At 36.0% G+C, this 28,000-nt stretch overlaps 5 protein-coding genes and 1 long non-coding RNA gene across 6 annotated transcripts; 4 read left to right on the top strand and 2 right to left on the bottom strand.

Moving 5' to 3' along the window:
- Positions 1–414: 414 nt before the first annotated feature.
- Positions 415–3,522, top strand: LOC135081728 (uncharacterized). Its single transcript, XR_010259248.1, has 4 exons — positions 415–552; positions 879–922; positions 2,036–2,174; positions 2,574–3,522. It is a non-coding gene; the product is annotated as an uncharacterized LOC135081728 (long non-coding RNA).
- Positions 3,523–4,168: 646 nt separating this feature from the next.
- Positions 4,169–5,607, top strand: LOC135081858 (salivary glue protein Sgs-3-like). Its single transcript, XM_063976641.1, has 3 exons — positions 4,169–4,213; positions 4,297–4,435; positions 4,526–5,607. The coding sequence occupies exons 2-3, from the start codon at positions 4,384–4,386 to the stop codon at positions 5,605–5,607; spliced, it is 1,134 nt and encodes a 377-aa protein (XP_063832711.1). The 5' UTR covers positions 4,169–4,213; positions 4,297–4,383.
- An 8,527-nt stretch (positions 5,608–14,134) lies between these two features.
- LOC135081726 (uncharacterized) lies at positions 14,135–18,138 on the top strand. The gene is made up of 2 exons (XM_063976514.1): positions 14,135–14,185; positions 16,597–18,138. Exon 2 carries the CDS (start codon positions 16,605–16,607, stop codon positions 16,953–16,955), a length of 351 nt encoding a protein of 116 aa, XP_063832584.1. The 5' UTR covers positions 14,135–14,185; positions 16,597–16,604; the 3' UTR covers positions 16,956–18,138.
- Positions 18,130–21,389, bottom strand: LOC135081727 (uncharacterized). Its single transcript, XM_063976515.1, has 3 exons — positions 21,220–21,389; positions 20,647–20,782; positions 18,130–18,469 (listed from the first exon to the last, which is right to left on the bottom strand). The coding sequence occupies exons 1-3, from the start codon at positions 21,298–21,300 to the stop codon at positions 18,363–18,365; spliced, it is 324 nt and encodes a 107-aa protein (XP_063832585.1). The 5' UTR covers positions 21,301–21,389; the 3' UTR covers positions 18,130–18,362.
- A 640-nt stretch (positions 21,390–22,029) lies between these two features.
- Positions 22,030–24,355, bottom strand: LOC135081910 (uncharacterized). The gene is made up of 4 exons (XM_063976692.1): positions 24,204–24,355; positions 23,316–23,365; positions 22,768–22,903; positions 22,030–22,154 (listed from the first exon to the last, which is right to left on the bottom strand). The coding sequence occupies exons 1-4, from the start codon at positions 24,217–24,219 to the stop codon at positions 22,036–22,038; spliced, it is 321 nt and encodes a 106-aa protein (XP_063832762.1). The 5' UTR covers positions 24,220–24,355; the 3' UTR covers positions 22,030–22,035.
- A 2,024-nt stretch (positions 24,356–26,379) lies between these two features.
- On the top strand, positions 26,380–27,937 carry LOC135081797 (uncharacterized). The gene is made up of 5 exons (XM_063976584.1): positions 26,380–26,405; positions 26,670–26,761; positions 26,848–27,060; positions 27,519–27,711; positions 27,852–27,937. Exons 1-5 carry the CDS (start codon positions 26,387–26,389, stop codon positions 27,887–27,889), a joined length of 555 nt encoding a protein of 184 aa, XP_063832654.1. The 5' UTR covers positions 26,380–26,386; the 3' UTR covers positions 27,890–27,937.
- Positions 27,938–28,000: the final 63 nt, after the last annotated feature.

The following is a 28,000-nucleotide window of genomic DNA, read 5'->3' as shown; positions in this document are numbered from 1 at the left end:
GGCCGAAATTGGGACATCTCCTTTCCACAGTTAAAATTAATACAGAGTGCAGACTAAATATTAATTAAATAGTAATAAATTATACATTAATTTCTTTCTAGTAGATGTCCTGAGGCTGAAATGATGATATTATCATAAAATTTATTAATACTTCCGGGTTTCTATAATTTTGATCAAAAATATTCGTTCGTTCGTTTCAGCCGAAAGACGTCCGCTGCTGGACAAAGGCCTCCCCCAAGGATTCCACGAAGACCGATCCTGCGCCGCTCGCATCCAGGCACCTCCCGCGACCTTCAAAAACACACATATAACAAAAATGTAACATTGTGTTTTGTAATTCGTTCCACATATTTTAGTATATTTACGATAGCAGAACTGAATTTATCGTGAACATATAAATTGCAACGAATCGATTTCGCAGTCGTCGGCAAAATGGCGTAAAATACAATTACAGACACGTGATATTACCATTTATTTGTTTATGTATAACAACAGTGGACTAATTAACATGTGTGTGAATTATGAAATGCTATCAAATTATTTTAATTATAAGTAAGTATTTATTACATTAATTTTTTTAATTTTAATTTTTGATAGAAAGTCAGTCTGGTCAGAAAGTATTTAAAAAAAACTTAATCGATCAACCTATTGCTCGACTAAAGCTTGTCAAAGGCGTGGATTTTTCACAAAAAAGCTAGGCAGACTGTCTGACTAATGACATCAAATCAAAAAAGACAAAGAACTTCAGCATACTTATTTATGAATTATTTAATTTTGCACTTTATTGCCTTGAAAAACCATCCAAAAGGCGGACTGAATGTCATAGAGCTTACTCTCTCAGTTGACGAGTGAATAATTTATCATTACCTTTGTTTCAGTAACCCTTTGCATACCACTGCCTTCAAATCAACATTTTATTTTCGTGCGTAAGAGTTTGACGATACATTTTTAATGGACTCTTTCCTTTGCCACTTACTTATATTAGAAAAACACTTTTGTAGACTACTTTTGCTCTAGAGGAAAGACATCTTTTTAGCGTTTGCCATCACCTATTTGTAATCCGTATTCTGTATGTTATGGGTATAGCGCTTAAATAAGTCAGTGCCTGAGGTAAAGGAGTGACATGCCGCAACGTTACAGAGCATATAAACAGAGTAAATACAAATGAGTAGGTCATCTTCATAGAAACGCACCGAGCGCGGTTTGTAGGTATGTGAGCGCGCGCCAATACGTAAATTTTGTCAGTGCGTGCGTGCGCGCCGCATACGTGTTGCCGCGCTCACATACAAACCGCGCCCGTGCGTTTCTATGAAGATGACCTACTCATTTGTATTTACTCTGATATAAATCTGAAGGAGATCTGAAGTCTCGCTGACGTTTGGTCATCATAAAAACACCCTCCCGTGCCGCTCCCATATTTCAGACACTGACTCAGAGCGCTAGTCTTATAGATATTTTGTCGACTGTCCAAAAGGTGACATGAGGTATAAAATTACTTTGAATCATTCAAATACTACTTACTATCTTTGCGGACCCCTACAGTCTGAAAAGACCGCAGTTTGTCTCATTAGTGAGAGCAAACAATGAAGCACTAGGCTTTTGTGACCGTGAATAAGCGGCGAAATTGAAACTCAGGTGCAATCTAAACTGAGGTGTTTCATACGGAATTATGGTAAAATATCGTATACCTACCTATTTGTAGTATTCTTGTGTGACATGTCATGTCTTTCTATAAACTAATTGAATGTAGTAAACGGGAAATACTGACTCAACATGAAAAGCGAGCAAAAGAAGCTCTAGGCAGCTTCTTTTTGTCTTTTTGTTTTGGTTGTAAACCACTTCTTCTTCAATTCAGTAATTCTTAAGTCATTCTTAAACAGTCCTCTTCCTGGGCTATCTTGAAATAAAATCGTAAAACCTTTTTTCTGTATTTACCTATCTAACTATCCAAATGTATTTATTATGTGTGTCTCAAAAGGGGATTTGATCGTAAACTTCTAAAGTTCTGACGATACTGAACTCTCTATCTTTCCAGCCTGTCAGCATGTGTCTCCTGGCAGACCTATGCAACCACACCTGGATCCCGGAGTGCGGGCTGGAGCCGACTGACGACCACCTGCGCCTCTTCATCGACGAGTGCGACATGTTTGAGTTCAACTGCGATAAGGAGAAAAGTACTTTGTGTCTCTTTCTCTACATCTTTCATTTTAAGTTCAATTCCGATGAAAGGTCGAGCAAACATAGTGTAGGAGCTCCTCCTCATTCTGCTGTAGCATTTCTTGGGGAGGCTTACATCCAGCAGTGGACAGCCAAGGCTATATCTTAAACCCAAATAAGTATTTACTGGTTATTTGTTACATATCTCTCTGGAGATACTATCTAATGAAATATCCACTGGATACCGATTTTCATAGAAAAAGGTTTGATTGATTGAGAAAAATTAAGTAGGTCTTATAAATGTGAAACTGACGGTGAAAATTTCTTCAAAGCTGGGATGACTCGTACCTGAAAATTATTTTACCGGAATACCTTTCCCGAGTGTTTATTTATATAGATTCTATCACTTGTTTCAGTGTACGAAATTCAAAATTATTCCGAATGCTTCAAACCGCAGATGTGTCCCACTGTCGCACCATGTCCCTCTCATCCCACTTGCCCAAACCACCGCTTCCATAGAATGGGACAGCGTTTTATGGTGGTAACTAGAAACGGTAGAAGACATATTCCACACACTCATAGGGCCACATTAAAGATGAGTCTACCCTACCGGATGTTACATGGAAAGAGGCGATATACCCCTATCCCAAAAATCCGCAGAGAAAAAATGAAAAAGGAGGCTAAAAGAAAAAACGCCAAAAAACCTAAGATATCAAGTAAAATTCAAAGCAAAAAAGTCCAAAACATTTTGCTGGAAACAATAATTTTGAGAAAGGAGTCGGTCCTAATGAATGGCACGATGTTCATGAAGATCTTCAAGGCGTTTGTTACGAAGACCATGAGATCAAATACAGTGAAACCAAAGACAACAAAGTCTATGAAAACGGGATGTTCAAATTTCAAAACAGGATGCAAGAAAGATTCAGATTTCTTAGAATAGTAATTTTTCTAAAGCACAAATAAAAAGTAAAAGGGAAAACTGCGCTTACATCGTATAAATTGTTTCCCGAGTATATATTAATGTCGATTCTATCACTTGTTTCAGTGTACGAAATTCAAAATTATTCCGAATGCTTCAACAAACCGCAGATGTGTCCCACTGCTGCGCCGTGTCCGTCCCATCCCACTTGCCCCAACCACCGCTTCCATAGAATGGGACAACGATTCATGATCGTTACTAGAAACGGTAGAAGACATATTCCACATACTCATAGGACCACATTAAAGATGAGTCTACCCTACCATATATTACATGGAAAGAGGCGATATACCCCTATCCCAAAAATCCGCAGGGAAAAAATGAAAAAGGAGGCTAGAAGAAAAAACGCGCAAAAATCTAAGATAACAAGTAAAATTCAAAGCAAAAAAGTCCAAAACATTTTACTGGAAACAATAATTTTGAGAAAGGAGTCGGTCCTAATGAATGGCACGATGTTTATGAAGATCTTCAAGGCGTTTGTTACGAAGACCATGAGATCAAATACAGTGAAACCAAAGGCAACAAAGTCCATGAAAACGGGATGTTCAGGTTTCAAAACAGGATGCACGAAAGATTCAGATTTCTTAGAAAAGTAATTTGACTAAAGTATTAAAAAAAGTAAAAGGGAAAACAGCGCTTACATCTTATAAATTGTTTCGTGTGACAATAAGTAAAGTATTTACAAGTATAAATTCATATAACGTTCTAAGATGCATGAGTTTTATTTATTTATCTTCCAAATTATTATCTAGCACATAAGTCTGTTATGATAGTAAACAAATAGGTTTTGTTTACTATCATAACATAGTAGTAAAATGTTACTGAAATACATAATAAATAAAGACGATAAACCTAACCGTAATGGTAACATATCGTTTTCATAAAATTAAATTATTATGTCTATATTGCAGGTATGTTTTTCAGTTTCAAAATGGGCATAATTCTCGTGGCTGGTATTTTATAAATATTTTTTTAAAGTGTTCAGCTATTTTTATGGATTATTTTAACACTACATTTATTGTTTTAGTTACTGTAACTGCGTATTTTATTGCCCCGTCAATTCAACATTTTATTTCGGCAAGTACTTACCTTCTAGTAATTTAAGTAGGTAATGGTTTTTAGAAAGTAACTTCAAATACTAAAGATAATCTAAGTTTTAGGTGCAAGACCCATGTTATTTGGCAAACACCTGCAACCATACATGGATTTCTGAATGTGGTTCAGACATATCCCATTCAAGCACACGAATGTTTTTGGACGAATGTGACAGGTTCGAATACAATTGTGACAATAAAAAAGGTTCGTCGTCCGTGAAAATAATAAATCCTACCATTTTATGCCACTTTTTGTTGGTATTATTTTGAAAGATGTTGTTCATTTCCATTTTAGACTACATTAGAGTAGATATGTCTAAATGTCAGCAATCTTCTGAGACAACTAAAGAACCAACTGAAACATCGATGACTGATTCTACTATAACTGAGTCACCACCATCAACTGAAGCAACAACAACCGAGTTGACTACAACTACGCCCATTACAACTGAATCAACTACTAAAGAGTCCACTACAACCGAGTCAACTACTACAGATCCGACTAAAACAACAACTACAACTGAGTCGACTACAACGCAGCCAATTACTACAGAATCAACTACAACCGAGCCAACGACAACTGAGTCAACCACAACTGAGTCAACTACTACAGAATCAACTACAACCGAGTTAACGACAACTGGGTCAACGACAACTGAGTCAAGCACAACTGAGTCAACTACAACCAAGTCAACTACAACCCAGCCACCCACTACAGAGTTAACTACAACTGAGTCAACTACACCTGAATCTACAACAACTGAATCAACGACTGAAACAACTGTAGTAACTGCTTCACTATCAACTGAGCCTTTAACTACAGCATCATCCACCGACTGCACAAGACCACCAAAGATAGTACAGACTGGATGCAATGGAAGTACTACAACGGAAACTACTACTTCCACTACAGAACCTACAACAACAACTACTACTACAGAACCTACTACTACTACAACAGAACCTACAACTACTACTACACCAGAACCTACAACAACTACTACAGAACCTACGAGTACTTCTACTATAGAAAACACCACTACAACTACTACTACAGAAACTCCAAGTACTACTGATACTACAGTAACAACCAGCCCTAATATCACAGAAACAACTACACCTAATGCAACAACAGCTACAATGAGCATTTGTAATGACTACCCTAAGGATTGTGATCGACCCGTAACTTGGGAAACGACAGTGGAAGGAGAGACAAGGGACTTCTTCCAAATATTAAAAGAACGATTCGGGAGAAGAGCTAGGATGATGAAGTATACTACCCATTGGCCGAAAAACCTGGGACTGTATGTCAAGAACAGAGAAAATGCAGCATTTCTATTCGGTAACCATATTGAGAGACGCAGCGAAAGTCAGTAAATAATTGTGTTATTGAAAAATAATGATTTTTAATTGCCTTATTAAACAGAATGGAATGGAATGGATTGAAAGCATGAATAAGATAATTTTATCCACATTTTTATCATTGGCCTACCTCAGTCATGTCTTTTCGGGACTGTTTTCTTCTTTCTTTTCACTTTTGCAACTTTTATGTACTTAGTCAGGACACAGAATCCAAAGCCTGACAGTTAAAAAACAACTAATGAAGGCTAAGACACGAGTGTATCTCTAGGTATATCCGATTTGATCAGCATGCTTATCTTTTGGTCTTTATCTTCTATCTACGACACTAATTGCTATCTAACGAATAGCTTCATCTCATTTTAAATGTAAATTACGAATATAATGAGTACTTGTAATATGCAATTTTAATAGAGCAATTTATCACCATTTTAGAGGTTTAAAACGTGAGATCTCAGACAATGATCTTGTAACTTTAGTGCTTAAGATGTCAAGGTACTTAATATTTGATAGCAGATAACACCAAGTGAATATTTACTTAAAGAATTGTTTAAATGACAAGGCTAAGGTTGGGTTGCACCATCTTACTTTGACTGTAACAAACGTCAAAAATCTGTCAAACTCCATACAAAAACCACCGTTTATTGTTATAGTTACGGTCAAAGTTTGGTGGTGCAACTCAGCCTAAAAATCTTGAGATTTGTAATTGTGCATTTAAACTCGGATTACTGAATTGAGTTGTAAGGAATGCTGGTACATATAATAGAGGTGAAACAATAGGTCACAAGGCTTGTTAGTATGAAATCAGGGGTGAGGCATAACTTGTAACAACAGTGTTGGCTTATTCTCATGACATTAAATATTAATTACATAATAAGCTAAATGTGCTTTGTGATCCATTTGAGGTAATTTTCGGGTAAAATATCACGTTGGAGTATGTAGTTTTGAACTGATTTCGCTAAATGTAGAGCATCACAATATTCACAATTTTTCTTGTACACATTGCGTCGACGCAGGTTGTGACATGTTTTCTTAACAATGCATGACTGCAATTACGCTTGGCTTGTGTCAATGTCTTTGCCTTACATGGAGATGTTACCTTAGGGCTTTTTCTTAAACTAATTTATTTTCTGTGAGTAGGCTAGAAAGAAATATTATAAGTACCAAACATATGATTGCATAAACTTTACCATTATTTCGGGACAATAATGTGTCCAGTACCAGTACATACTGAGTAAAATCAAGGCAAGAAACTCAGTCAACATTATCAAAATATCTTCAACATTTTACATTAATATTTACACCTATCTATACCGTTATTATTACTTTTACCTTCAGAAACCAAATAATATTTGAGCAGCTAATAAACTTAACGCCAGAGATTTAAGATCCTGATTAGATAGAAAAGTTAATAAGCTTTGTTCAATAAAAGCGTCCTAGGCTAAAAGCTTTTCTTTACTAGAGAAGACTCGGAAAACTAATTTAAAGGAAAGCAGCTATCTTTAGTAATTTTAGAGCTTTATGCAATAAGCTCTCCACGATGAAAGTAGGTCAGAATAATAATAATAATATTATCGAAGTATCTTGTAGCCCTTACATCTAGAACTTTCCACGATTTGTATGTTTAGTTGTGTAAATATTTTTTGTTGGTTTTTCTTCATTTCCAATTTTATCCAGTGTGTACCACTTAGGTTACTTGATTCACAGTTTGACGCCCGTATTCACAAACATTACTATGAGGTCTCACAGTGCGCGTGGACGCACAGGGTTACACACGAACTATATTCAAGAGTACTATTCAACGCTGTGCGTTCGGCATCGTTTGTGAATACGGGCGTTAGTCCCTAACCGGTAGGCAGAAGTAATACACCTTAGTGGAAGTTGGAGATTATGTTTGATTTACTTATTTGTTTTAAAATAGGCTAGGAAGATAGAACTTTCAATTTGTAGTAAAATTTTCAACAGCCTAGCTACTCAATTATTAAGAGCCAAGAAATTTCACCTACCCGTCTAAAACAGCTTTATAAATTACACGTAATAGTGGTTGCGGGATAAAATCCCAGTGGGAGCACATAGTAGGTATAATTAGGTCCTATATACCTAACGATTGGAACATTTACAGTAAGTATACCTAAACATATACAACTGTTTAAGTAAGTGTGTTTATCGGTTAACCTTTCGTAGTAAAGCCCTACGTCGAGAGAGTGGTTGTGAAAAAATACTATTATTAAAAAGTCTGTAATTTATAGCGTCATTTTGGGAAATCTTCTTTTTCCTTACGATTTCCATGCGAGTATATGCGCGGAAAAACTAGTCCATAGAGTTACTGCTAAGTAATGCGTAAATAAACTAGTCGTAGTCAGGGGAAAGTGAACCTTATCGAGTTATGTTAACGACCACGAGTGCGTTGTTTGTTCGAGTAGAAAATAATCCTCTTCTTAGGGTCAGTTGAGCAACCTTGTTTATACTGAACTTGACCATGAGAAGGTAGTTCTAAATCAATTTGTATACGTCAAGCAATATAGGACCTTGAGTTCTGGGCGGTAGAGCTTATTGAGATTAGTAGAGCCTTATGGGGTATGGAGTCTCATAGTTGTTAGCAAGTACATAGCTTTATTTGGAGCTATGCAGTCATTGTATAGATTGTAAGAGGTAGTACATTATTATTCTGTGATAGTACTAATACTTGTAAGAGGTCATACCCATGAAATTCCATTTTTTTCATCTACATAACGTAGGTATTCGTGAGGTTTTAATTGTAGTAATTCAAATGGAATTGTAAATGTTATTAAACATGGAAAGCATTGGGGGAGGCCTATGTTCAGCAGTGGACGTCCTATGGAAAAGATGAAATGATGATTCAAACGCTATTTCCAATATTACTATTAGATTTTTTATAATTTATATTTTACACTATAAATCATCAATTAAATTCCATTGGTGGTGCTACTTACTTCCATGTCACATATCACAGAACAGCCTGAAAGGAAGATTTTCTAGACCTATTAATAAAATAGTCATTGTCGTAAGAATATTTATTTTCCTAAAATAGTTGCCATCCATTGAGGCAAGAGTTCGCCCTCGGCCTTCTTCGTAAACTTTGATGAATGATAAGCATATTTACTATGAATTCGTGTGTGAGATCACGTTCGCAGTTCATACATTTATTTGTTTACTTAACCTTATTTTAAGCACTAATTAGCTTTGAAATCCTATTTAATCGATATTAAATACGACTTTAAGGCTGAGTTTCACCACCTAACTTTGACCGTAACTATAACGATAACCGGTGATTTTTGTACGGAGTTTGACTGATTTTTGACGTTTGTCAGTTAAAGTAAGACGGTGCAACCCAGCCTAAGTTCGAAACCTTTTGGTAAATTCCTTATTTTCCAGCAAGTTGATGTGCGTTGTGTGTTGGCTCTACTTACGGTACTTACCATTCTTCTGAGAACAAAGGTTTTAATAAAGGTAATGGATTAATGTATCGGATAATGGCTCGTAAACTATGCCCGATACGACTGTAGGCATCGTAAAGAAAATATGATTGTGTGAACTCTCTATGATTTTATTATACCAATTTATGTTACTTAATACTTCCTTCCTAGGTATGTTTTATAAAATCGTTCGTTCTGTTGATCAATGGCTGTTCTATTAATGCATACTTAAAACCTCTAATATCAGAAAGTTGCTTTTTTTAACGTTAATCCGAAAAGCCCAGTAAAGAGACAGGCAGAAAGTTTTGTTTTGAAAAGCTCAATTGGGGGAAGATTTATTAAAGAGACATGATTTATAAGATTAAAGCGAATGCACGTGGGACATCCACCCACAAGGTGGACCGACGACATCATAAAGGTAGCAGGAAAGCGCTGGACGCAGGCCGCTACCAACCGGGAAACATGGAAAGCATTGGGGAGGCCTATGTTCAGCAGTGGACGTCCTATGGCTGAGATGATGATGATGATGAATGCATGTCAGACTTTGAACCATGTAGGATATTCTAACCAGATTGGAAATACAAAGTAGTTTTACCCTTTTTATGTTCCTTCAAGGAATCGAACTGCCAAGTCGTGATAGTCCAATTCTCTAATGACTGATATAATCTTAAGGAGAGTAAATGTCATACATCTGGATCAAGTAGAACAGGATCCTTACAAATGAAGGTAATACAAAAACAGTATTCATAGCATGTCTTGCGCATCCCATGAATACAAATATCGGTCGATTTTTTGTTGATTATGTCGCAATTACGTACATCTTTTGTTTTGTATGTCACGTTTTACATTCGCAAGAGTAGATTACTTAGACTGGGTTACACCATCTTACTTAAACTTTAACAAATCAAAATCTATCAAACTCCATACAAAAACACCAGTTATCCTTAAAGTTAGGTGGTGCAACTCAGCCTTAATTTTTCTGATTGTGTAAGTAGGAAAAAACTCAATCGAATTATCAAGTTAAGATTATACGAAAAGGCATGTAGAGCAATTCTCCCCGAAGTTTTCTGAATTATTACCTAAAGGGAAAACCTTTACAGATAAACTTTATTAATCCATTTATTTCTTGGAAAAAGTTGAGCTTATTTTACTTGATCTAATCCATAATTACCTAATAAATCTAAAAGCCAAAGGTCACGCTCTTACTGACTAGAAATATCTGAACATTTGAGTTATGAAGCTGATTTGGGCAGGTGCCTACTTTATTAAGTAGATCTCAAAACTCGATTCTATCTCAAGTAAAAACTGACATACTTTATGGGCTGATTTTTCAATCGTTGGATAACTTCTATCTGAAAAAAAAGTTTGGCATATTGACAGTTTTAGTTTGGGAAATATGTCAAAATAACAAGTTTATTCTTCAGATAAAAGTTAACTCTTGATTGAAAAATCAGTCCCAAAACAGATATTTTTACGAAACCGAGTACTAAATAATAAAACTTATCAATAATTATCTTATTTTAACTTATGATGAGATAATTGATACTTAAAATTATAAGAAAAAAAGGCGAATTTCAATATTAATATCAATCACAAGACAGAGTCCATAACAAAGGCTGTAACTATAACGGAAACCGGTGCTTTTTGTATGGAGTTTTACAGATTTTTGACATTTAAGTTAATGTAAGATGGTGCAACCCAGCCTAAGATCGAATCTAAGTTAGAGCGTTGTTTGATAATACGCACCTTAGCGAGCAGCGACATGATTTGTCATTTTCTTATTTACTTGGCAATTATTCGTTGCATCAATGCCTCGTGTACGTGAAGAAGCCATAGATCTTGCAACAGCCGAGCAATTACTAACATTCCTCAGACGATTGGTTTGCATATCACGTGAGATGACGTACGGACTGCGGTAGGTACATCAAGGTAAACATGGCACCTTATTGCGGTGGTATAGGTGCGGTTTTCCAACAAAAATCTAAATTGCCGAACTTTTTATTAACCTTTAACTACTGACGTGGGGGCCTCTCAGGCCTTGCAAAAGTCAAATTGTTGAATTTCTCCTCTCCCACGTGCACGACACACCCAAATCTTTTAGTACCTTCGAGTTTCATTGCGCCGAGGCTGTCAACAACGGTGCACGTGATTGCACGCGCAATTTCAGTAGGTAAATTAATTTAAAAGTTTCTTGTGGGCCTCTCAGGCCCCCACCTCAGTATTGGCGTAACTTTTTTTGTCTATAGTTTTCATTTAGTTTTCGTCTTTTCTTGAAATAATTTGAAAAAATCTATAATATGGAGCCCACAGTATGTCGTCCGAGAGAAAGCGGTATCTCGGAAGTAAAAATAACCAGCATTTAACGAAAAATAGAAGAACAGTAGTTTTTGGCACGTATGCTAAGAAATGTTAAGCCTGTACCTGTCTTTCAAAATTTAAACGATGAAACCAAGTGCCATACATGTATTTTGAAGATTCAAATGAAATCTACATTTTAAAAACATGTATGGCTTCCTTCACTGAGCAAAGCAAGTTTATCCAGACTGTGTTTAATTCGCACTATTTGATATGTGTAATTTTTTTCCCCCTATTTCATATTAGGATTACTGATATATCATTAGCTAAAAAGACTATTGAAAATTAAGATTCTAAGTTGATTTGTTGAATTTATGAACATTTTTCATGATAACTTTGTGAATCATGATTTCATGAGATTTTTGCCAAAAATGCTACATGTTTTCTAAATATTGAAATAATACGTACTTATTAACAAATAATTTACATAAAAATCGTTTTATTGTATTTAAATATAACCACTATTAATACTTATTAAACATAAAACCCTAAAAAGATTATATATTTTTAAATATAAGCATACATATGTACGGGCCTCTCAGGCCCCCACGTCAGTGTTTACGTGAAATTAAATCCACCTCAGTAGCTAAAGGTTAATAAGAGGGTTAAACTGCCCCAAATAGAGTATTGACTTATAAATAGAAAAGTCACGTGTTTTGTATTTCTGCAATCTCTCTATGAAGAGGAAAATGAGTAATTTAACTTTTGAAATTCACAAGAACTTTCTCTCGAAGTGAATTCCCGTAAATAAAAGAATACCTGTATAGAAATAATATAGAATACCTGAATTTTACACATCGCCGGTAACAGATACATTCATAAATTTTAAGGCCTCTGCACACCAAGTTCGCCGACAGCCGGCGGTGCGCGGCGGCTTTATTTCAAAAGAATCATGTCGAAGATTTTTGACAATGTGTGAAAAGTCGAAGACTCATGTCGGTTAGTCGTCGGGTTTGGTGTGTAGACTGTATTACACATACATTTATTAACTTGCACCTTTAACGTGGAAACAGACGTCACGTAGCGGAAGTACGAGTGTCTGAGCAATCAAGGCGATCGACTGGTATAACATTAAGCCTGATTGATGTGTTCAATCTATTCTGCACCACGTACGAGTATTATGGTGGGTGCAAAGCGTCAGCTTAATTGACCTAATTGACAGATAGACGGACAATTGGTAGTAAAGGTTACAGAAGCTATATGTAGACTTACTTATGTCTGCTTAGGTCTATGGGTGTATCACGTACCGACAGATAAAGGTGGTTGCGTGGTGCAGTATACAGGCCACTTCCAATCAGCCAATCTGGAAATCTTTTGGGAATATCTTGGTTCAGCAGTGGACGATAATGATGATTTATCATTACAAGTGCTATACCATCCAAATGGTATGGATGCGAGCGGCGTAGGATCGGTCTTCGTGGAAATCCTTGGGGGAGGCCTTTGTCCAGCAGTGGACGTCTTTCGGCTGAAACAAATGAACGAACGAACCATCCAAATGCCTCTCTATAGACTTCTAACTGTGGAGATCGATGTACATTATTGCGTGTGCATTTAATTTTATTATAAGTAGGCTAAGTACGCTTCTATAACAGAAAGATAAGTTTACGCGCATTATTAATAGTGATGTCCGTAGGGACATAGATTTTCGTAGAGCATCCTATTAGTTTGCAATACTTACCAACTTTGGGCTTTTGGAAGTTACCTAAACGATATTGCTAAGAATTGATAAAGTCATTACATTTATTTTGGTCATGGTAATTAAGAAACTTCGACTAGGTACTTAAATAATTTTTATACATTATCATTAATATATTTTTAAACATATACAGATTTTGGTCTTGTCGAAAAGGTAATTTCGGACACAAAAATATAAACACCGGCAAACCGGAAGCACTCGTATCGTATCCGAGTTAGCAAGGCAAACCACTATTTGAACTTTTGAACGACTGTGATTGATCTTTCAATTAATCATTGAGTAGGTAATGCATCAAATTGGTATTTAGTTATATTATACCTACAATCTACATAGTCTAGGGTAGTCTACGAATCTTTGTGAAATGGAAGATTGTATTTTAGACAAGCAACTTATACTGTGGCTTCATACTTCATGTGCATAGATTTTGGTGACATTGGAAAGATTCCAGCGTTTCCAGCTAAGAAAAGGAAAGAAGGTTTCCCGTTCAAATAGATAATTTAAAAGGTTACATCAAGGTACCAAAAATCAAAGTTCAGCAGTTAATGTATGAAATCGTAACACACATTATATGAACACAGTGAGTATGAATTCATTATTACATAGGTATTTGGTATGAACATGGAAAGCATTGGGGGAGGCCTATGTTCAGCAGTGGACGTTCTATGGCTGAAATGATGATGATGATGAAGATTTGGTATGAATAATAGGAGGCGTTGGTATCATGTCCAGCCGTGGACCATTTTATGGCTGAAATGTTGATGATGATCATAATGGATAAAGTGGTTCCAGGCATCAGAGATCCTAATAAGGCAAGTAGGTAATTCATTATAGGCTACGCAAAAATCAATTGTAATACGATGATATTATCGAATTTTGACCATGAACTCGTTATAAATCGTCGTAATGTCGTCGCTCCAATTTGTACGACTACATCCGCGATTTTACGACTCAGTCCCGCCCTTTTTCGTTGCAAAAAAACAAGAGAATTCCCAGCTCAGTCCCGGAAGCTGTAGAAGGTTACTAGAGGCTATATATTAGCTTCGAGCTGTGCGCGCGCGCATTGCCCCTTCGCGTCTGCGCGGTTGACACATTGACCGTGACTTTAAAAGTAAGTGCAAATGCGTGTAATGGAACGTTCGGTTTTTGAATTTGGAATTGTGTTTTGTTTTTTAGAACGCGCGTGTTTTTTTATTATGCCAGTGTTTGAGTGATAAAAAGTGTTGTGAATCTGTGGGATTATTAGTCGAAACGGGACGTTAAAATTAGTTATCGATCGAAACCCTCTGTTTTTATAATTTGTGGATTTTAGTTTTTATTTGTTGAGTACTACTGTTTATGGCGTTTGAATAGAAAAAGTGTTTAGATAAACTATTGTGGGACCTTTTAGTAATTACAATGTATTTATGTAGTTTCATTCATATCTAGGTATTTACAATTTTTGGGTGAGATAGCTAAAATATTCTTTGAAGATTTCCTAAAGCTCTACCTATTTGTGAAACACATTGGAGAATAAGTTGAAATCTATTGTTAATGATTCCATATAAGACAAAAATACAACACAACGAAATAGTTATGTAACTGCTTGTAGAAATAAATAGAGTTCTCATGTCTTAAAATCTCCCAAGATATTGTCTAAGCATTGTTTAAATTTAATGTTCATTGAGAAAATAAACTTAATGGATCATTAAAGAACGGCCTTTTGGTCTCAATAGTCTTTGAACTGCGTAGTTAAGATTTTGTGATGTTTCGTAAGGCAGTGTCAATAAAGTATTGAAGGTTTGCGTTGGAATACTTGCAATTATTTGTCTCTTGACAAATTTTATTACTCAAACAACCACCAATTGTTGGATTTTCGCTACAAATGGTGAACTCTATGTCTGAAGTGTAAGGTTGAATGTTCATCAAAGTTTGGCAGATTTAAATAGGTTAAATGGCTCTTGTCTGTAAATATTATCTTGACCTAGTATTATGGGTATGTTTATATTGTTATATTATTTTTTACCCCGGGAAACTTAAATGTAGAGAATTTTGAACATTTTCCTACGAAAAGTGACAAGAAAATAGCTTTAATTTTCAAATATATGTTAGAATCGAATCTAGGACCTCTCGGTTGAGACTCGAGAGAATGCTGGTATTGCATTAGTCAAAAGACTCATAGGATATTTGGGTCAACTGGGAAAATAACTTTTCTGGTTGACTTAAGAACATAAAAATACTTTTGTATCTAGGTCATTTTAATTACGACTCTGTCTTATTAAACTTAAAGTTTAACTTAAAAATTCAACACCTTTTGTAACCTGTAAAGTATAACAAAACAGTTGCCAACTTTAGCTGTGCACACACAATTGTATTCTTTTGTTCTGAGCAAATCATTAGTTTGTACAAACAAGTCTTTACTGTATTGTAATGTAATTATGTTGACAGAGACTCTATTTATCCTTCAAGCAAAAATGTGTCAATATGTTTTCGAAAGATCTGAAATCTAGTAGGTACATAAAATATAGTGAAATTTCAATTGGAATTAAAAAAAATGTTTAATTTTTTTCTTTTACACACTACATACATTAAATTTTGATTTTTGATTTTGAATTTGTTATAGAGATACGTCTCTAAAACCAGTTACTTCTTTACATTAGAAACTGTCCAATAAGATAGAGAAGTAAAAATATTGTATAGAGTTGGTAAAGCACAGATAAACTTAAAATACTCGTATGTCCTTAGTATGTGCGATTTTCAAACTTTGTATCGTTGATTGTACTACTGTACTACTTTACAGTAAGGTAGTATACAATCAAATTAAAGGCTACTAAGATACTACTTTTGCGTCTTGAAAAAGATGTTCTTTGTTGTGTATACTTTTGAAAGCATTTACGATGCGGTATAAAAATCAAAATAAACAACTTGAAAACAGGTTTGACTGGCATCAGGAACTAACTAAAGGTCAGCCTAGACTCAAACTGCCTCTTTAACTTGTACTGAGGATATTAAATATCAATTTGATACTTTAAATGTTTGGCATTTCAATTACTTATTATTATTCTGTGCTAGGAGTCATTGTTGTGAATGAAGTTGATTTTTATGGTTAAATCTATATCTGCGCCAAAACTATTTATTACATAGCAGAATGTGTATGCTAAGGGCACGTAAATAAACAAACATAAACAGAAAGAAAAATAAATCTCAAAAAGTTACACCATAGTTTGCTCCTAGTAGGTTTAGAATTCTCAATCATGTCAATGTTTCAATACGCAAACTAACCAAAGAGCCCAACCCAATATAAAACATATAGAGTCAGGAATAATTAAGTTTAATTATAATTATCTCGGTAGCAGAAAGAAAGAGATTTTAAAATACATCGTTGATGCTAAAAATACCCCATTCAGTCTAGACGACTATCTTTAAGGCTCATAACAAAAACAATTTTGTCCGGTCGTTTGCGGACGTTATATTTAGATACCACCCTTATCTTTTCATTGTGTTTAAAAGTTGGAGATAATAGCAGAATTATTTCTATTTCAGAACTCAAAATGTTTCGTCTGCTTGTCGCCACCGCTATTTTCGCGATAGCCCACGCGAGGCCAGGTCTTCTCTTCGCCCAACCCCTTCATCCCATAGGGGTTGAGTATGCCCACCCATCCGCCCCAGTGGTTCACCCACACCCGGCTGTGGAACTTAACGCGGCAAGCGAGGCCTTACTGCCAAGGGAACTGCTGAAGTCCCATGACTTCTATGACAACCCTGCGATAGCTGCAGGTCTGGCCAAAGAGTCCTGGTTCACGAATAAGGAGATGCAGGTCGTGGAGAGAGAGGCTGAAAAGATCCCGCGGGAGAAGATTTACAATATTGTGAAGAATGCTGGGTTCTTGGACCAGCATTAGAAGGTTGGAACATGATCACAATTAGCTTTGTCGGGTGGAATGATAGAAGAATTACATCTGTGCTCACTGAAGTACATACAAAGTCAAACTTACTTTTTTGAGAGACACCATGACATGAAGAACAAGGACTCGACAAAATAGTTGAAGTGTGTGAAAGTTTTAGTTTAAGAGTGATATCGAACAATTCCTAGGAATAATGTTTTTTTGGTAAACTCGACGCATTTTTTCTGATGATTTTAATTTATTAACAATCCTGCTGACTTCGAAGGGAAGATGATTATTTCTACTCTAACGCCGTTACCGCATTTCTGGAATTATCTGTCTCTCTTACTCATGGTAAGATGCCGGTACATGCGACAATGACAGACGTATCTGAAAATACGGAAATGGCCTTAGATAGTAGCCCAATACTACATATTTTACTTGTTATACATATAAACGTTTGTTATAAAGACTTATACACGATTCTTGATTGAAGGTCGTTGAGTAAGTCATCTTATTTTTTTTATTTTGATGTTTGTGTGTGTTATTGTATTATATTGTTTTCTCATCATAGCATTACCTGTGTTCACTCAAGTAGAAAAATAGATGTTTTGTCTAATAGCAAACCTTAGAATAAGTTTATTATAGAAATTACTTAAGCTTTCCTTTTTGTCAATAGAACTTACTTCATTAAAGAAAGCTCTATCCTAATTACTACTTAATTGTTTTAATTATATCTTGTCTAGACTAGGACTTTAGGACTACATTATAATAATTTTAATTGGTGTACATGCTTCAATAATAGTATATTATAATAATATCTCAAGAACGATTATTTTAATTAGGATTTTTTGTAAATAACTTTAATAATGTACATTACGTCACCTGGTTTACCTTGTAAGTTGTATTTATCTGTAGTCTGTAGTCATAAGGTATTCATAGTAATTTAATTATTATACGTATTTTTGAATACGATTGTCGGTCAATTAAGTTATAAATATGCATGCATCTATGTAAATAAGAAATAAATTAATAAATTATATGCTTAGGCATTTTGAGGTTATAGTTAAACCGGTTTAAACTATTAAGGAAATTATTTAATGTTGTAGAATTAAGATGATACTGTGATCTCGAGCAATAAGTGCGAATTCGTAAGTTATTGCTTAATTGTTGTAAATAATAAAACAAAATGTTTTGATAATTTTGGTTTAATTCACATTCCCTCTGATTGTTCATTCTTTCTGAAAAACGCTAACGAATGTTTTTGTTTTGGAAAGCTTTTTTCCTTTTAACATAAAAATAACGTTATAACGTAATCATTCAAACAGTCATAATAAAATGTAGTTAAAAATAGTAAAGTTACACTTCCATCAGGTGACAGGATTCTTATAGCTTACAGTCTAGCTGCTTACTACAAAACATAATTTACACTAAGTTTTGTTTGTCACAGTCAGCACCAAACTCTGGCTTTTTGAAGCTTCTGCCCCTCTTGCATGTCACCCAACATTCGTGCGACGGTTTCTGGACGAAATCTGAAATAGAGAAACAAAGCTGTTGTATTCTGTATCGCTTTAACTGAGGAGTTATCCTTGATGATATAATATGTGTGCTTACCATGAGATTACGTTAGGTGTGCTCGCTAGCAACTACGTTTAAAAATATGACATTAAATGTATGATAAATTACACAGCGTCTCTAGCAGTTACTTTCAAGAACTAAAATCCAGGCCTTTGTCCAGCAGTGGACGTCGACGTGCGTCCAGACTAGGCGAACGTGCTCGCGCGGCAAACTCGACATCCTGCTCACTCAAGAGCAAGGTGAGCAGGATGACCAGCGTGCCGCGCGAGCCCGTTCGCCCAGTCTGGACGCACCATAAGGCCTCAGCCTCGAACTTAGCGGGCAGCGGCGCGGGAGCGGCGGCGGGGCGGGAGCGGCAGGATCTTATGCGTAAAATCAAATAGACCGGTTCTCGAAAACAGCGGCGCGGCAGCGGCGGCGGAGCGGGCAACGAGCGGGCAGCGGCGAAGGAGCGGGCAACGAGCGCGCAGCGCACTCCTTCTTTTGCCCACAATAAATCGAGCGTAAGGAATAAACTTGAATCGAAATAAAATTGTCGCCGTTGTTCAGACATTACGTTCGCGAATAAAAACAAATATCTCGACAACACAACCCCGAACACAACACTTCGCCGCTAAAGCGCCGCGCGAGCTGCCCGCTGGTTTCGAGAACGGGTCTGCGTTGCCCGCCCCGCTCCCGCGCCGCCGCCGCCGCCGCCCCGCTGCCCGCTAAGTTCGAGGCTGAGGCCTAAAGGTGCGGTATAGTCTATGCATACATGCACTGCTCCATACATACATGGACTATGCGTTCCGGATACGCGTAAACTGAGTACGCGTACCAGGGTACGCGCAATCCGTACGCACCTTAAAACGAACGAATGATAATGAAGGTTCAACGAAAAGAAAAAAAAATTTTTTCGTAACAAATCGGATGAAATCTTCCGAAAGTAAAAGTCTTTATCTCCAAAACAATTACAATTTTGTTTCGCGGGAATAAATCTTCAATCAAACGTCAACATTTTTCATTGTGTCTTATTATTTTTGCTCAATCCCGAATTCCAGTAAACAATACACGTTTAACATCAAAAGGGGATAGTGAAAACATTCCAAGAATTCTAGGATTTCCAATAACATTCAGTAATAGAGCTTATTCACTCTAGATACAGGGGGTAAGGCAGGTTGACTGAGGTATTCTGAAATAATAATTTTTAAACATGTGTCTTGTTAAACACGTCCAATATACCTACGTCTACAACTAACTGTACATAAATTAGTTGTACCTACATAAATTAAGGGTTTGTTGGTTGAGTACAAAGTACTCGTTTGGCTGCCATTATTCATACTACAATATGGAGAATTTTGTGATGTGATATGCAACAAAAGTAAAACGTTTTAGTTTTGTGATGGTTACTTTCAAGAAGATTTTTCCTTCGAAAACTGATTTTCATAAATATGAACAGCCTGAAAATACATTTTCACTTTCTATCCATCTGTATCCACCCTGTATATCGTCTACTCGTGTGGCGCCGGTGTAGGCGGGACCAGGCTACCAAGAGCTCTGACTCAGCTGAGGTCCGTAGCTATTGTATTGTAACTAGATCCTGTGGGGGGTCTAGGTAGACTGGCAGCATGAGGAGCTTTGAAGAGGGCTCGGTAAGCGATACGTCTGAGTCAACAGCTAGCAAAGGGGTTACGCGTCAGTAGGAGAATAAATAATCTTGAACAAAATTGGTCTGTTTTATATTTATCCAATTGAAGTTAATAAAAATATATTCAAAATTAATCTTGTTAAATAATATGAAAAAAAATGAAATTGAATCCCACGAAAATTAAAATGTTTACGAGTAGCCAAAAAGTTCGCAACACGTCTTTGTTACAATTGGAATAAGGTTGTTTTGTCAACATTTTGGCCAATTTGGGTGTCACGAACTATTTGACGCTGACTGTAACCATGTAGAGATACAGAAAATGATATGAGTACTCTTTAATAGTATCTAGACCACACAAAACTGACAAATAAAAGAACTCAAAATTAACGTATTTAGATGGAGGGTCCACTTTCAGCTCGGTTCTAAGTTCTTTCAGATATCTCAGGCCATATCCTCAATGCTCCACGAAAACAATTCAAGATTTTGAAGAAATTCTGTTATTACCTTTTTTACTGTCGCAGTTGAACTCGTGCATGTCGCAGGTGTCGATGAAGGTGCGCATCTCGCCGCAGGAGTCGATGCCGCACACCGGGACCTGGTCGTGGCGGCAGATGTCGGCTATCTTGCACTCTTCAGTCAACTGAAGTCCAGAAAATCATTAATTTATTATTATTTTGCAAGGATAACGGGTATTTCAGCTCAGGCACGAAAACCTCCCCACAGGATTTCCACAAACAATCGAACCTGATCGCTCGTCCCCTCCGATATCTTCACCAGATAAATAGTCAACCGAATGGGAGAAAGCTAAGAAGGTGAGTTAATGGTCAACAGAGATGGAACTAGAGTCCTTTAAAATTCCAAGACCGATGCCTATGCCAATTGCAGCCCCCTGTCATATCATTAAATTTATTGTCTAAAATCACTGGAATACTCTCCAGGTACCTACGTAAGGCTTGTACTGAGGCTACAGGACTTAATCAAACCGGCTTAAAAAGCTCCCCAAAGTTATAAATTATAATTTCTAGAATTTTTCTGAAAAATTCAAATGAAGGTCCCTTCCTGTACTTATATGTTTACCTTTGCACTATCCACGTGTGCGTACACGCCTTTTACGGTCCATAAAAACACAAGAGTATATAAAAATATTTGTCCAAACATTGTTGAAAGCTATCTACCAGTATTTAACAGTACATGCACAAAACTGTATTGATATTGAATATTCGAGCACCGGGCGCACATTCGACTCGGCTTCCATTTGTGTAAATAATAAAATTTCGAGTGACGTCGAAATAAATCCGATAGGTATTTCGATAGAGTTGGAATACCATTTTAGTCCTTATTGTCTTGAGTTATAGGTTGAATTTGTATCATATCTGTTAATAATTGCTCTAAATTGATATGTTACTCTATTTTGTTGCCGTTATTCAAATTGATTTACGTCTCTTTTATTAAGATCTTTATAGAAAATATTTCTTATTTGGTTTATAAATTACAATGAGACTAATTTTAGAAACAATTTGATTTTTCCTTTGTGCTATTTTCAGGTACAATAGCATTTATGTGCCTTTAACCAGACGGTCTTTTCTACACTGTTTGAAACTTTATTTTCGTCGACATTGTTGAAACGAACTTAGAGGACGTTTCTATTTTAGGAAAAATATTAAAAGACTGTATTTACTCTTTAAGGGATTCTAATAAATACTATTATACTAAGTACTTCTCCTAAACGCCAAGAAGAGAATATTAAAACCCCCCTTGGGTTATTTCATCTTTGGCCATATAACGCAGTTCCTCTAGTTCCAAACTAAACACTATTAACGATTGGTCTACTGGGTGATGTTTACGTTGATAGAGGAAGATTTTAAAAGGAATAAAATAAAAACATAATGCAGGCTACAATCTATTGCTAGTTTTCAGGTTGATGTTGCAGTCAGTTCTATACTCCGGCTTCTTGAACGACCGGCCTCTTTTGCAGGTGACCCAGCATTCGTGGATCGGGCGTTGCTTGAAGTCTGTAATAAAAGCAATCAAAATTTATAGGAGAAATCAAACTATTTTTTGTCTATGTTATGTGATTTGAACATCTCTGGAGGACAAGTTCACGAAGCTCATTAGGTTGTTGACTCGAAAGCAACCCAAAAAGTCCTTATCCACGAGTATTACATTACTATTCTGTGGTATTACTGACTGTTTTTGCCTCTCGTTCTTATTGCTACAACTCCTATGCAGCTTGACCTTCGATTGAATCCAAACCAGTCAAATCCAGGAGTTGCAGCGGTGGGAACGAGAGGTGGGAATAGTCCCACTAAAAGCTAAGGTTCAACTTATCCCCAGTAGGATGCACTAAGCGCTTATGTGATCAGTGATCAATATTTAGTTTTCATGTTGTTTTTATTTTGTCTTTGTCTAGAAATTGAAACCAAGCTCCAAATAACTCATTTCGTGCCCCTATCCCGCGGTTAATGGGTTCACAATTTCATTCATTAGCTGACGTAAAAAGAGCTAAGGTCAAGTTTATCATCATCATCATCATTTCAGCCACAGGACGTCCACTGCTGAACATAGACCTCCCCCAATGATTTCCACATTGGTTGGTAGCGTCATGTATAAAACCTTATGGCTAACCTTTTTTGCTATCACAATTGAACTCGTGCATGTCGCACGTGTCGATAAAGGTGCGCATTTCGCCGCAGGAGTCGATCCCGCACATGGGGACCTTGTCGTGCACGCACAGGTCGGCGATCTTGCACTCTTCTTCGTTCTAAGATGAATTATAAAAGACATACATTTATATTTGTTTCACCGAGATTATTTTGGTAAATCTCTTGCACTCTTTCGTTCGTGAGGTTCTGAGATTCTTCTATAACCAAGAATTCTGGTAATTTTACTTGCAAATATGAGGAAGGAAGGTATAAATTAATGGGTATAATAGGGAAGAGAATGTCAAACGGGAACCACACGTTCGTCTAAAAAGCAATCTAATTGTTATGGATATGTTATTGGTTACCGTTCACCTCTTTAAAAATGTAAAGAATATCAGATGTGGCATTTATAAGTATGTATAAAACTTCGAAGTAGGAATCTTTTACAATTTTTCTCTACTATAAAATGTGGTTTAAGATCTTTATTCTCATTAAAATTATCAACAAATGCGACGACGGTGAAGTACTTACTCGAATAGATTCACTATGACCATTCGCTGACGCAAAGAACGCGTAGATAACTGAAAAAGCCAAATAAACAAATTGTTCCCCCATTCTACATTATTTGACTCTAATTGTAGAAAATACTGAACAGGGACATTTGCATTTTACGTAACTTGGTCCCAGTTCTCTGGAAATTATAATGGGTGGAATGCGAATGCGACAAGTTGTAAATTCCATTCGTATTTCAAACAAGATTTCAAGGAGTAATGTAGCTTCCCTTATAATAGAAACATCTACTTACTCCTACAACCTTTTTAGATGATAATGATGATCATAACTAACATCTGACATCTTGACTGACGCCCGTATTCACAAACATTACTATGAGGTCTCACAGTGCGCGTGGACACGAACCAATCACAGAGCTCTATTCACCGCTGTGAGAACTCAGCAGCAAATCTTTTGCTGCTGAGTTCACTTAAGCAAGCATCGTTTGTTTGTGAATACGGTAAAATACGGTACTTGAATTCAAGCATAGTGTTTGAATACAGTATTTTCAATGGAATAATAAAAAAAAATGAATAAATATCATAAGGTGGGACATGAATCTAAGACATTTCGTCTGGCAGTTTACTCTGCTACGATGACTATTTTGGTTACTTGTTTGAAATGTTCAAGTGTAAGTTTTGCAACTTCCACTGCATTTTAAAACAGATCACATTCTTAATCCACAATGAGCGAGACCATGGGATTTCACAAGTTTCCCTACAATTCACAAATCTAAGTACAAACGGCAGCACATCAGACCATTTTTATTGCAAAATCGCTCTTGTTACCACTACATTAAGATGCCACAGTGTTTATCTTGATGTGCCGCTGACTGTACAAACTGATTAAAATTCGAAAATCCTTTACCCAGTAAAGTTAACATAATGTTGCGTCATAGTACATTTGCGTCCAATCAAAGTTTGTTCGTTCGATGCTAAACTTTCACGGCAAATATTTGACTACGAGGAAAACATGTTGGAAACGAACCGATATTTTATGGTTATGGAAATTGTATTGCTTCCGAACGGAGTGATTGAAATGTGATTCCTTGCGACAGCGAAATAAAGTTATACATATTTAACGAGCATACTGTACCTAAGCAGTGTGTATTTTAAAGAAGAGATACGGAAGATTTCTTTGAAATATAATACATACTTCTGCGTAAGATATACTCGTACATACTTAACTTACTTATCACCGTTTTTCATCGTCTTCGTTGCTGGTCAAACACCGCTCTGTTCACACCCAGGCGCTTACCTCGACCTTCGCCAAGTCATTCGTCTGTCATACAATTTACTCTATTACCTATTTTCCATAACAGCTTCGTTCCATCTTTCAGTGCTATGCAATAAAGTGTAAATTTATTATTGCAATAACTAAATATCATTTTAATATTATAATACCGTCTACTTAAAGCTTTCCTGTCAGGTGCGTTAGTGTTAAAACGGTTGGTCTATCTTGGTTATTTTTTTAACATAAAACTACATAAAAACCATATCAAACACTCAGTGTACATAAAAGAAAAGAAATACCAAAATGAGACGGCATTATTTAGCATTATAGATAGGACTCTTTAGAGATTGTATTTTTTTCAATTGCATTTTATGTATCTTTTCCTATTTGAAAATGCTATGACTGATTTTATACCGGATTATTTCTGCCTGAGTGACGTAGACTGCCTGAGAGCCTTTATGCTGGCTATTTCCGGGATAAAATCCTTTTCTCCTGGAATATGGCGAGTTCCCGAGGGAAGTTTTGTCTCTTTGTGAACAAGTAAAAGTACATTTGCGTCTGTATGAATCTAACATTGTTAGTTAATACTATGGTAGAATTACCGAATGGTGAAAGTCATTTTCGTTTTTTTGACAATTCCTAAATATTTTAAAATTTAAAGGTGCACATGGTATAAAATAATATAAAGGTGCATTCACATTTTTACCTGGCATGAGGCCTACATGTCATAATTTAAAGAATAGAGGAACGGTAGCAATTTGAATATTGTAAACAGCCTAGTTAAGTTTTTCATTAAAAATGCACTCATAAAATGATTGAAAGAATGCTGTAGCCACCGTGTGATTAATAAAGGAAACAATAAATTTTTGAGTCTTAAATATCATTGATTTTTGATTCCATGTAAACACCGTAAAAATATGCGATACGGATTGTCAATCTAGTTCAGAAGTATTAAGCCATGTCCCATAATTCAATCAAAGTGTGTTCACTAACTATAAATCATATTTTCAAGTTCTACGCCGACTGGTGTGTTTGATACTTGTGCAAATAAAAAAATATTTTTTAGAATATTTGACAACTACAAACTTTTTAAATTGTGTCCTTTAAATAGAACTTCAAAGACTCTATCACATCACATCCCCTTAAAATACGATTTTAAAATAATGATACCATTGAGTAAACAAACAAAAACATTACAATGCAAATTTTATATTTTGCTACCAAATTAATTAGTCTAAAGATTTCAATTTACGAGCAACGTTCGACACAATGTCTTCAGTCAACATGGTCGCCGAGCCCTTCAATAAATGGCTTTAATATTGTTGCCTTTGTCAAAGAAGAAGTGATTTTAAGATTTAATTGGGTCCCTTTGAGTTTTGCCAGTAGTGGTTTGCTGGGGTGGAAAGTACTTAAACCTGTAGTGTACTTGTGTTAATAGATAAAATGATTCAATATTAACATCGATTTTATCTAACTAGAGGAGATAGCTAGAGCAAAGGTTCTTGAGAAATATTCGATTCCAAGGACGGTCCAATTTCAAGATGTGTTATGTGGTTATACATTGTAAATAGGAATTCATTAAATTAGTTTCTATATCATATATTCACGACAGAGGGTGCTACCGCTATTACTCAATAAAGTTACACATTGTTACAAAACATTCTTACATTTTTAGTATTCGTAAATGAAATTCTAAAAACAAAATGCTTTTTTAGCAATGATCAAGACTACTAACATGCGGCTGTCAATTACCGACGTTATAAGTGGCTCAAGCATCCATCCCGCACAGTCACGTCCCGGATCACGAGCGGAACACCATGGGTCTCCTAGCTATATGTGAGCATTCCAATCCAGACCTTAACATTAACACCATAAAGGCTATGAAAAACTAGTCACAGTTTTAGTTTCAACCTTATGACAGCTTTAGAGTGAATATTTTTTATTGTATTTGCATGACTTAATTTGTGAGAGGGATAAAATCTCTTGTTATTTTTTCTGACAAATGTTGTTTGATATACAGCCACTATCAGACTGCATTTTTTTTGCAAAATGACACTAAAACGTACCTACTTATGATTTAAAATATTTTTATAATTTTAGTGGGCTTGCTGCTGGTAATCACAAAGTCATCCCTGGAAATTTCTTCAGATTATTTAGAAAATGATAATGAATATCGTCTAATAAATAACATGGTAAGGATACGATTATAACTTTAAAAGATTGTTGGAAATGAAAATTCCTTAGTATTTTAAAATTAATCTCATCCATTTATTTACAGAGAATACACAAGCGTGAAGCTAAGCCGTCTAGACGTAAAAACAATGAGTCAGATAATAAAGACTTTATAGAAGAAAAACTTGTCGCCCATGGTCAAGCTTTGGAGCACCTAGTAACAATGGTTCAGAAGAATGAAGAGCTAACGAGAAAATTGGTTGAAAAACTTAGTGCCCTAAAAACCGTTGAAGAACCAGAAATGCCAGAGAAAGTGGAGGTACATAACACTAGACGTAGTTATGTTGTTGATGACGACGAACAAAAACAAAATGTAGCAGAAAATCCTTTTACCCGACTTGCCAGGAATTTGCCTAAGTACGGATTGCTGCTAAAAGATCTAGTGCTAGCCCGAGATGCTTCGGCCGATCCGGTGCCTTTAGTGGACAGAAGCAATATTAAAAGTAAATCTAGAAAATAAAAAGTACATTTGAGTAGGTTCATGACAATTTATTGCCCTGAATACTCTAGCTACGCTTGGCCACGAGCTTTTAACTGGAGATTGTAAGATAAATTGTTTGGGCGTAGTTAGGCAGTATTATATTTTGTAATGATTTTCTTCCTTTCATTATTTTTAGGAGATAAGATAGTATTAAATAACTTTTTAAGATTCTGTAGAGCAATAAACATTTTTTTCCAAATTTGTGTTTCCTTTCTCAATTCTTATTACTTTTTCAGCTTTCCGGTCGTCGCTCGTTCGGGAAAGTCGATACGCCCGTTATCAGAGGTGAAACTGGCAATCAGTGGTGCATAGCTGCCTTTCTTTGCCGCAGTGACAATGACAAAGTCTGTGGTTTCGATAGTAGCTACGGCTACGGCAGGTTTAAGGACATTTGCCACATGTTTGATGTTAACTGCTACTGGAAATACAGTAAGTACTACTTCTTGTACGTTTTGCTAGTTTGTAATCAAGGCTTTAAATATACCTGTTTTCTTTTGAAGCTAGATTTAATCGCTTTATAATTGTGTATCTATTTGCGTCGTGTAATGATTATTGTTTTATTCTTTCAGATTTCCTTCTTTCACATGCATGCGATAAATTTTTTTAATGATTCAACCGATAACATTAAATTTACTAACCATATCTAAATAACGGCTAGTAGAAACATTTATAGTGAAGGAACTCTAGGAAATTATTTTAACACAATGAGACAAAAAGT

Source organism: Ostrinia nubilalis, chromosome 20 (assembly GCF_963855985.1).
Source record: "Ostrinia nubilalis chromosome 20, ilOstNubi1.1, whole genome shotgun sequence".
NCBI lineage: Eukaryota > Metazoa > Arthropoda > Insecta > Lepidoptera > Crambidae > Ostrinia > Ostrinia nubilalis.
This window is presented reverse-complemented; position numbering and strand designations above follow the sequence as displayed.